Genomic DNA, 12,176 nt, shown 5'->3' on the forward strand with positions numbered 1-12,176 from the left:
CTCCAAAACCAGACAGCTGGACAAATCTAAACTTGTTTTTATTAAAACAAATATAAATATGCTTATAATAAATAATACTGCTAATAATAATAACATTATACTAATACAAATTGTCATGAATAAGTTGAAAAAAGCCCCCTGAGATGAAAGCATGGAGGTAGTGGTTTTTATATGCATGTAGAAAATAATAATTCATGTAACATATTAATATTTTATTTTCCTTCATTTGTCAAGATATTTGTGTATTTGCTGTTCATCCTGTGTGTATTAAGAAATGTGTAAGCATGTGGACCTGCATAGGCGCATAACTAATGCGCTCTGATTTTATTTGGTCAATGGTGCGGTTTATTTCAGTTGCTCAAATTAACAATGCACCAACAATGTGCCTTAACACATCTCCTTTATAGACCAGCACACCCATTAGTCCACAAAGTGGCGCAAATGCATTTGCTATTTAAACAACATGGAGCAAAACATGAAAATTAGCGATGCACTGGTCTGAAAACAGCAAAAAATCGCGCCAAACACGTATTGCGCTGGGTATATGTTAGGCCTTTTGATGCGGTTGTGATTTTTTTAGAAGAAAAAGGGAAACTAAAAATTGCTAATTATTATACATTACATTTATTATGATTTTATCGAAGCCAAAAATATCACTCCCACTCTATTTAAAAAGGGCTATTAAAAATGGCAAAGAGGGATATGAAGAGACACACATTTGCCACATACTTTGATTTGGTTGTGAACTGGTTTTTAATGAATTTTTTTAGCAATTAAAGGGAATAAATCAAATAAACATTATACATTAACCCGTGTGTGCTGTTGGGGATGTTTTTATCCACTCTGGGGTGATTTTGAGTCTTAATTTGGCCATAACTTTCTCTGTGTTTCAGCAAATGGAATGATTTTTGGTGATGAATCTTATTTTGACACATATTTTGGGGAAAATGTAAAAAATTCAACAATACACCCTGGACAAACTGACCACCCTTTCATTATGTTGGTGGCTTTTTTGCCCAATTGACTTCCATTTTATTGACTGGATTGCAAAGCCATGACAGCATATAATAATGCATTCTTGATGTTTGCTAGTAGATTTTTCCGATGAATCATCTGCTGAACTGCTTTCCAAAATCATCACAAATACTGCAGAAGACCTATTGGAACCAGCATAGACCCAAGCTTGTCACGAAATCACTCAAGTTAGGTGAAAGAAAAATCATGGTTTGGGGTTACATTCAGCATGGGGGTGTGCAAGAGATCTGCAGAGTGGATAACAACATCAACAGCCTGAGGTATGAAGACATTTGTGCTGCCCCTTATGTGCAGGATAGTGCTCCTCATACTTCAGCCGCCATTACCAAAGTTCCTGAAAGCAAAGAAGGTCAAGGTGCTCCAGGATTGGCCGGCCCAGTCACCAGATATGAACGTTATTGAGCATGTCTGGGATAAGAAAAAGCAGGAGGCATTGAAGATGAAGCCAACGAATCTTGATGAACTCTGGGAGTCCTGTAACAACGCTTTCTTTGCCATTCCAGAAGACCTTATTAATAAGTTATTTGAGTCATTGCAGAGATGTATGGATGCAGTCCTCCAAGCTCATGGGAGTCACACACAATAATAACTATTTTTCCACTGCATCATGACTTAATTTTTTTTTCTATACATTATTTCTGTTGATTAACATGACTTTTGTCTAAGCAAAGTCAGACCTTACTGTCCTAATTAAATAATTAAAAATCAAAGCATGATCATATGTTTGCTAGTTGTCCCTTTTGGGAAGAGGTACAATTTTTCATATTTACTGTTGATCATAAGTTGCACTGCAAAAAATCTAAGTTTCTGTCTTCTATATGGAATAGTTTGCATGTGTGTGTGAGTGTGCGCGTGTGTGTGTGTGCGAGAGAGAGAGACCTTTACGCACATATCTTAATATGTCAGAGAAAATCAAAATAAGCAGCTCAGCTCTCAAAACAACATAGTAAGTGTATTTATGCACACACACATGCACTATTTAATTGGTCGTTTCACTTCATAGAACTCCATATAAAAGCCAGAAATATTTTTACATGAGCCTAACTAAAGGCATAATGCTGCCAGCTGATGATCAACTGTAAAAATGACACATTTGACCTCTTCTCAGCAGGGAAAACCTCTAACAATCAAGAATGCATGATTATATGTTGTCATGGATTTACAATACAAAAATGTCATTAAAATGGAAGTCAATGGGGAAATAACAGCCACCAACATAAGGAAAGGATCATAGATTTGAACAGTTCAAATGGGTTAAAATGATTATGATATTAGCTAAGACAAAAAGCCACTGTCACTCATTGGTGAGCTTTAAACACGAATAGAGGCCAATTTAAAGTAACAGTCATTAGAACAAGTCAGTGAGAAATTCTAAGAACAATTCTGAGAATAAACCTGTGAGGCAACTGTCAAGATGCGCATGAGAACGGCACAGAAATCACTCTCCCATTTGGCTTCACTCAAAGCTAAATGCATTACAAATTATATCAAATTCAAACCTTTTTCTCATTTGGCTCTATTGTGTATTGGTTATGACATAGTGATTGCGCAGTTAACTTCTCTGTGTGAAATATAAAAAGCTATTTCCCGCAGTAAGCGGGCTCGGGCATACTGATCAGCATGGCGCCTGTATACACTCCCGAGCTGTAATTTCACCCTATCCATGGAGACACTTTATACATCACATAATCACACCAAAGGCTAACTGAACACTTCAAATGTGAAAATTAACCCGTTCCCCGCCACTGACGACATAACTTGTCAATTAAGAGACAAAGCTTCCCTGCTATTGAGTTTAAATAAAGAACCAAGCTTGTCCTCTGAGCAACAAAAAAAGCATTTTATTTTATATTCATATTGTTTTCATGTTCTATCACCACTTATACTGTATATTATACACTCACCGGCCACTTTATTAGGTACACCTGTCCAACTGCTCATTCATCATTAACGCAAATTTCTAATCAGCGAATTACATGGCAGCAACTCAATGCATTTAACCATGTAGACATGGTCAAGACGATCTGCTGCAGTTCAAACCGAGCATCAGAATGGGGAAGAAAGGTGATTTAAGTGACTTTGAATGTGGTGTGGTTGTTGGTGCCAGACGGGTTGGTCTGAGTATTTCAGAAACTGCTGATCTACTGGGATTTTCACGCACAACCATCTCTATGGTTTACAGAAAATGCATTTTTCTCTGTTTTTGTCACAAATCTTGCATTTTTTATTAAACCTATCTGCATTCAGTTGGTAATAAAACATGAAAACAATACAACTATAGAATAAAATGCTTTTTTGTTGTATAAATGAGAGACTCGGTTCTTTATTTTTGATATATACTATTATTATTTATACACTACCTGACAAAGTCTTGTCGTCAATCCCGGTTGCAAGAGCAACACATAATAACTTGACTTCTAATTGATCATTTTGTAAAGAGACAGAAGGTAGATTTTTCTGATGAATTATCTGCTGAACTGCATCCCAAAATCATCACAAATACTGCAGAAGACCTATTGGAACCAGCATGGACCCAAGCTTGTCACGAAATCAGTCAAGTTTGGTGAAAGAAAAATTATGGTTTGGGGTTACATTCAGTATGGGGGTGTGCAATATTTTACTATTTGTACCGTATTTTTATGAAATAAATGCAGCCTTGGTGAGCAAGATAAACTTATTTTAAAATATTACAAAATCCTACTGACCTTAAACTTTTGACTGGTAGTGTATATATATATATATTTAGAAAATGCTGCCGGGGAATGAGTTAAAGACAAATACTTGCTTGATGACGTGTTATTGACTGAAAGTTGCGTGTGCGCTTACCTTGGTAAACAAAATGGAAACCTTTGGCAGACAGGCCGCTTTTTGCACTGAATCGCAGCATGATTTGGTTGGAGGTGGCCAAGGGCAAGGTTTCTCCTACAAAAACACAATATAGCAGACATTACATTTTCTCAGAGTTGCTTGTGAAGGCAAATGTTCAGCAACAAACAGTCCACAGTAGAGTATATGACAGATGGCTTAATAATGCAGATCAACCTCTAAGGCAAGAGTGGAGAGCGAGAGAGCAGGTCAGAAACAATAAGCCTAAAACTGATGGATACCTAAAGAAATACAAGCGTATTTGGCATGTTCACAGATGAAATGGGTAATTCAAAATTACAAGGAAAATGAACTAAACTGGCTGTAGTGTATGAGTGTGTGCATGTATGGATGTTTCTCAGCATGGTAGGTTGCGGCTGGAAGGGCATCCACTGTGTAAAAAACATGTGCCAGAATAGATTTCGCAGTGGTGTCCCCTGTTAAATCAAGAACTTAGCAAAATTTAAATTTAAATTCTTGACTTACAATTGAAATAAACTCTGAAATCTCTGAGAACTACTAAGATAAAATAAAATAACATAAAATTAGATAAAATTAAATTAAATTAAACCAAAAAATAATTAAATAAATAATAAATGAAAAATCTATAAATCTATTAAAATTACATTTAATTCAATTTCCATACAAAAGGCCGACTTACCACTGAGCTAACCTCTGAAAGCTCTGGAAAAATAAAATAAAATAAAATTAAATTAAATTAAATTAAATAAATTAAACAAAAAAAAAATTATAATAATTAAATAAATTCAATTAAAATTTAATTAAATTAAATTTACATACAAAAGACTGACTTACCACTGAGCTAAACTCTGAAAACTCTGGAAAATTAAATTGCTAAACTCTGAGAACTCTGGAAAAATAAAATTTAAATTAAAAATTAAATTAAATAAAAATAAATAAATAAATAATTAAAACTAAAAAATGAAATAAAATTTAATAAAATGTAATTAAACTAAATCTCCATAAAAAGGCTGGCTAACCATTGAGTGAAACTCTGAAAACTCAGAAAATTACTAAAAAAAAAAAAAAAAAAAATTTAATCAAAGCTAAAAAATAAAATAAAATGTTATGAAATTTAATTTAATTCCCATCCTAAAGGCTGACTTAGTATTGAACTAATCTATGAAAACTCACTAAAACTCACAAAAAATTACTAAAATAAAATAAAGAAAAATAAAATAAAACTTAAAAAATAAAACAAAATGTAATACAATTTAATTGAGTTAAATCTCATTGAGCGAAACTCTAAAAACACTGAAAATTACTCAAATATATATTTTTTTATTAAATAAAAAATAATAATTAAAAAAAAATTATAATATTTGGTAAAATTTTATGAAATTAAATCTCCATACAAAAGGCGGATTTACCATTGAGCTAAACTCTGAGAATTCTAAAAAATACTTTTACTAAATTAAATTAAATTAAATTAAATTAAATTAAATTAAATTAAATTAAATTAAATTAAATTAAATTAAATTAAATTAAATTAAATTAAATTAAATTAAATTAAATTAAATTAAATGAATAAAGTCTGACTTGCCATTGAGTTAAACCCTGAGCATTCAGATCTAAATCTGAAATGTAATTTTACAAAGTTGCATTCACAGGAAAAAAAGAGTGCTGATAGATGGCTACAGAAACACTACAGTTAGGCTTGCAGGGTTAAACACTCTAACTATGAATTGAGCGGGCTGTCAAGATTTCCGGCCCACTGCTCACAAAGCTGAGATAGAAATTATATGAATTTACAGCGCTTCCCATGAGAATGTAGTGTTGCACAGCAGACCATGAAGATATACAGCATAAAAATGCCATACAAACGGTTTGTATCCAATGGCTGCCATCAATCCTGAGGAGACTCCGGAATTAGCTGCGATTTTCTTTTTCTTGGCATGCTATCACTTTCACTTAATAATGCTGGCAATAATTCAGAAGCAAGCTACAAGGGTACCATTTTTATTTAGAAGGAATTAAAACAGCATAAAAACACAGGGTGAAAGTTACAACATAGATCCAAGATTAAAATTAAATCTTGATATAAATAGAGTGAATCGAAAATGTATGTGAACACTTAAACCACCAATAAAAATGTCATCATAGAAAAATAAATATATAATAAAATAGCATTTAAATCTTTTGAAAAAAAAATACAGCTTTTTGGTTGCCAGATGGTAATGAAAATGAAATGAAATTAAATATTTGTTCATTTCCATTTATTTGATTTCCAGTGTTAACATTTGGTTTCAAGACTGTAAGAAGTGAGCCATTGGATCATTTTTAAACAAAACCTCGAATAAATATTTGTCCACTTCAGAAAACTTAATTATTTTAGGTGTTTCAATTGTATTTAATTTGTTTAAGTTGATCGTATTGTTCAGTTTTTACACTAAATATTTTATTTATTTGTTTGTTTTTCTCCAAAAGATACTCACAAAGAACTTATCATCATTATTCATACAGTTTATTATAGTTTTAATTAAAGGTGCAGTATGTAAGTTTGACACCCGGTGGTTGAACTAGGTATTGCGCCCCTGGTTCGAAACACAAACAAGCGCAGGTTGCCAGATTGACGACATCAAAAGGAGTGCGCCTGACAGTCGAGTCTAAATGCTGATTTATGTCATGTTCTAAATAAAAACAACAGCACGTGATAGAAGAAATATTTTACATACTAAAATAAGTTTTTGTCCTAACCGACACCTGAAATTTATATTTTAGAAACGGCTTCTATTTCTTGCAGGTAAACAACAAGATAAACTGACAATGACCACCTCAGGTACACCTCGTGCAGATTTTGTTTGATACGAATCTTTAGAACGAAACTTATAGATGGTGGTTGTTTATTCTTATTGATGACTGCAAATATGCAATGTAATTGTAAGCTTGTTAAGCAGTTTTGGAGAATTTGATGTTTCCCCATTCAGACAGAATGTTGGTGTGCCTTCAGGAACAGGGTTGGGAAACACTGGATTAACTAAAGCGAAAAAGGCAATACTTATACACTGGAAAAAAGGTATAATCTCAAGTATAATGCTTGAGAGGCGTTTCAAAGATGGTGAGTGAAATGATTTGTTTTAGAGGCCTTGGATTGACATAGCCAGTAATGTCCAAAAAGCCACATTTGTTTATTTAAACTTGATAAAACAAAGTAAGTGAGAACGAATTTAAAAATATATATTTTTAAATTTGGCTTAATTTGATTTCAGCGATGCTTTCTTCTGACGTTACTTGATTCATTGGTAAAAACTCAAAATTTAAGATGATCAATTGGCTTTTATTTAATATTTAACCTAGCAACCGTAAATAAGTTACGCAAATTGTACATGATATTCACAGATTAAATGTACTTGATATATGACTGGTTTAATTAACTCCTGCAAAATTATAAGGATTTTATCAAGTAAACCTTTATTTCCAGTGTATAAGTATCGCCTTTTTCGCTTTAGTTAATCCAGTGTTTCCCAACCCTGTTCCTGAAGGCACACCAACAGTACACATTTTCAACCTCTCCCTAATCAAACACACCTGAATCAACTCATCAGAGGATTAGAAGAGACTCCAAAACCTGAAGTTAATGGGTCAGATAAGGGAGACATTCAAAATATGTACTGTTGGTGTGCCTCCAGTAACAGGGTTGGGAAACGCTGAGTTAATCATCCTCTTAATATTTAAGTTCATGTGTTCCTTTTACTTCAATGTTTTGTATCAATAAAGCTTACTTGGATGTTTGTATGTTTTTTTTTCTCCTCTTCCATGTGGATTAACTTGTGTTAAAACCAGCACTTATCCTATTAGTCTTTTTAGTTGGAGCTTTTGTTAAACGTCTATTAACGTATGTCATCTCCTCAGTTTTTAAAGTTTTAAATCAATATTTTTCATTGGTTAAACTTAAAGACATCCGAACGATGCAATACACTTGTCATTTTGCAAAGTAAGGCTGGATTTAACTTAAAGTTTCATTGTCTCCATTTCATTTTACGTATTTAATAGAGCATTTCATCAGACGGCAGAGCTAGAAGAAGAAAAAAAAGAGCAAGCGTATATTATTTATGACCCCAAAGCAAAACCCTTGCCCTAAATTCTAAAACTGATATTGTGAAGTCTTTTAGGGTGACTTTTATAGACTTATTTTAGCCCAAAGCTAAAATAAGTACATGTTCACTGTCAACATACTGTACATACATACAGTACATACTGTAAATACATACATACATACATACATACATACATACATACATACAGTACATACTGTAAATACATACATACATACATACACATACATACATGCATGCATACATACATACATACAGTAATGCATACATACATGAACATATACAGTGTTATGGATGTGACATTTGCAGTAAAAACTCAATAAAATAAATTCATATAGAAAGTATTTGTTAACATTATATTGAAACATCTGTTTATATTTTCCAGAACAACTGACCACAGAGTTAAAGGACCAGAAAAATATCAATCTGTAAACATGTTTTGTACTTTAAATAAGGAAAATAAACATACATTATGGATGTGATAATAAGTATGCGAGTTTGCAGTATACAGCATAGAAATTCTGTGAATTAAACTGCACAACTCAAAAGAAATATTGATAATCAAAAGGATGAAAGATCTCTATTAAACAAAAATGATTGATTTTATTTTATTTGACATTTTTGCATTTATGAGGACAAATCTTCATTAAGGATGTGACATCTTCCCGTTATGGATGTGACCAATGTGAAATTGTCACTTGTTTGACTTTTGTAAATCAAATATAATACTTTGAAAACACTGACAGAGACATTTCTGAGTATTTCTAATGAACTGTAAAATACTTGCTTGCGACAAAAACGGTTTCCGTATTTTGGTGAAAACTTCATTTGCATGGCAAGGTTGACATTTGCATGGAATTGCTCACATGCATACATAAATGTTACCCTGGATCACAAAACCAAGTCTTAAGTTGCACAGGTATATTTTTGGCAATAGCCAAAACTACATAGAATGGATAAAATTATAGTTTGTTTTTTTTTCCATGTCAAAAATCATTAGATTAGATTAAATTCTGTAAAGATTTATACATTTTCTACTGTAATAACATCCAAACGTACATTATGATTAGTAAAATCCATAGATAAACCTTAATTTAGATTGATTTTAATTGGTTATTTGGAAAATTGGTTATTTATTTTGTTAATCGGATATATATATTCAACCTATATATATATTCAACCATTCTGTCTGGTTCTCGAATCTGATTGGCTGATAGCTGTTCGATATTCTGCTATAATACCACTCGTACAGCCTCTTCACCCTTGTGAATTACTCTGACCACATGACAAACAGGGGAATAAACTCACTACAGTTTGACAAATATTGCTGTTGTTGGACAACATAATGTACTTTTGAGGCTTTTTTTAGGTGAGAATGTAGTTGTTTAGACTGCAACTACGCAGTTTATTTATAAGCATAGTGCCTATTCTACAATATTTATAGTTTTTGGAGATTCAGTGCGTCTGCAACCATCAGCATGAAATTGGCGGTTAATATTCCGCCACAAGATGGCGAAAGAGAATGTATATATCCTTAGGGAAGAGAAAACATTTTCTCAGTGTAAATTTCAAACTATATCTCAACAAATCATTATAGAACAGGTAAGTCACATTCTCTCTCATTTGTATTTTGTAGTACTTTATTTAAATCAGTAATCTGGTAGCGTTTGCTTTGCTTTGGATGTTTCACAGTTAATCATTGTGATATCCCGATTGGAACAAAGACATACTGGGAAATCTCTGTAGACTGATGGAATTTCATGCCGTTCAGCCTTAAAATCTTAAAATGTGAGCAAAATCATCTGTCACTTTAGACATTGTGCAAGAGAATCATTCTAATACTAGCTCTAATGTGACGTTTGTGAAGTAGAAATGGTTTCTGCTGTTCTGACATCAGCTGCAGATGTGAATTTCTCTACAAAAGGATTTTGAGACTCTCTGTGTTTGATTTTCTTTTTTATATATACACGACTATGCCGTCAAACTGTTGTATAAACGCAATGTCACACTCGTAGCAGTGCGATATGGCTGTATATTGTCACTGGTGGTACACTAACACACCCCTCCCACCAGTGCCAATACTGCTACTTATTAAATCAAATCAAATCAAATCACTTTTATTGTCACATCATCAGCAGCAAGTGTGCAGTGATGAGTGAAAAGCTTAGGTGCTGGCTCCAGACATCCGACAGCATACTCTCAAAAAAACAGGACAATGTAAACTTGGCAGTGTTAACAGCAATATGTACAATGAATAGGTGTACACATAGTTGTAAGCAGTATTGTTTTTAAGTATGAATTGGTTAAAGTGCAGTGCATGCTACATATTGATGGTGTGCAGTGAGGGGTATGGAAGAGTTTGTGTGGGGTGTGTTAAGTGTTCATCAGCCTGATAATCTGAGGGAAGAAACTTTCCTTCAGTCGGCTGGTGCATGACCGGGAGCTGCGGATTATGTGATATTGCTATATTTAAGTAACAGTGCGATATGGCTGTATATCAGCACTGCTGGAAGCCGTGCGTTGGCTTGAGGCCACAGATTGAGTACCTTAGTGCCCCAGCAGTGCCAATAAAATGCCAAAGTGCCAATAAAGTGTCAATGCAATGTATTTTCGTTTTGCTACTGTCTACCGTGATGGGACAAAATAAAAGAAACTGAATTGAATTTGATTTACCTCAAAGGCATTTTGTAACACTCAGATTCCAGATTTTCAAATAGTGTCCAAACAACAATGGAAACCATATATATTATAAGTTTTAATGTGATGTATAAATCTCAATTTTAAAATGAAATTGACACTTATGACTGGTTTTGTGAGCCACAAATAGTAATTAATTAATTACAAATCCAAAACTATTAGCAAATGTGTACCACACTTACACTTCCTCTGTATTTTCCCTCTTACAAAGGAGCCATTTAACTACATTTGAGAGCTCATTGGCTACTCAATTGTCTGCTCAAATGTTTGTTTCACTGATTTAAAAAGCCATGCATGTCTGTTTGGTTCTTTTTAAGGAGTTTTGTGCATTCCAAAACAAATTCAAAGCCACAAAACTGGGGTGAATGTAAAGCTATTACTTACCGGAATGAGATCCAGCCAGGGAGCTTAGCAGCCTAGAATTCTGATTGGGCCCATCAAATAGCTCAACAGAGTCATTCATGGCTGTCTGGAAATAGGCAAATTGCCCAAACACCACTGAGGAAACAAAATGAAACACTGAGTGTGTTACTATCACCACTGCTGAGAGGAGATGCTAACAAAGTGCAATTAGTAGAGACTAAAAGTAGACTTAAAATGTCCTATAGACTCTTCTGCTTCAAAGTGCTGTTTCTATACATGACCATAAGCAACCGGAAGCATGTATAACACATTCACAGACTCTAGAAAGAGCAGCACATATGGTTAAACGCATTATAATAGAATATTTGTTTATATTTTGATTGCATGTAATATGTATGCTTATTGATACATACAGTTGAAGTCAGAATTGTTTGCCATCCTGAATTGTTAGCCTCCCTGAATATTTTTCCCAATTTATGTATAACGAAAAGAAGATTTTTTTCAACATATTTCTAAACACAATAGTATAAATATCTCATTTCTAATAACTGATTTATTTTATTTTTGCCACAATGACAGCACATAATATTTTACTAAATACTCTTTTCGCTTCATTCAGAGTGCATTGCTCGTACAGTGTTTGTATACTAGCAAAAGTTTCAGATCCTATTAGTCTTGTAGCAATTCCGATAATATTGAAATTTTTTGATTTCAGATTTACAGAAAGATTGCCATACCATGTAGATAGACCATACCTGATTCATCTTCAAGTGACATTTGAAGGCTTAACTGGGTTGATAAGGCAAGTCATTGTATAATCAAGATCGATTTTTTTAAAGAAATAAGATCTTAAACGCTGCAATTTTGTATAGGGATGACAATTAACTGGAAGCTCTGTGGCTGGCTGACTGAAACTAAAAGTCTGTGTGTATATACCCCATTCAGGTTATTAACATTAACTAGCACTACTAGTTTAATAAACTACTAATTAGCTGTTTATTAAAGGTTCAAGACACCCTGCAGGACCTTTTTTGAGACTTTAACAGATTTGTGTGTGTTGAGCATCGGTTAAGACACCGTTAGCACCTGTCAGCTTTAATTGTGGGGGAAACTGAAAAACTTTGAGCTTTTGTCAGCTAA

The 12,176-nt window shown here is 33.4% G+C and overlaps 1 protein-coding gene across 1 annotated transcript in view; it reads right to left on the reverse strand.

Annotated features, from left to right (window-relative positions):
- Positions 1-12,176, reverse strand: part of LOC130239330 (CUB and sushi domain-containing protein 1-like) — a 551,687-nt gene that overhangs the window by 171,958 nt on the left and 367,553 nt on the right. Inside the window, exons 24-25 of the mRNA XM_056470435.1 lie at positions 11,058-11,171; positions 3,862-3,957 (exon numbers count right to left, since the gene is read on the reverse strand). Of these exons, the coding sequence (XP_056326410.1) occupies positions 3,862-3,957; positions 11,058-11,171 (210 nt within the window). The remainder of the gene's footprint in view (positions 1-3,861; positions 3,958-11,057; positions 11,172-12,176) is intronic.

This window comes from Danio aesculapii, chromosome 13, assembly GCF_903798145.1.
Source record: "Danio aesculapii chromosome 13, fDanAes4.1, whole genome shotgun sequence".
NCBI lineage: Eukaryota > Metazoa > Chordata > Actinopteri > Cypriniformes > Danionidae > Danio > Danio aesculapii.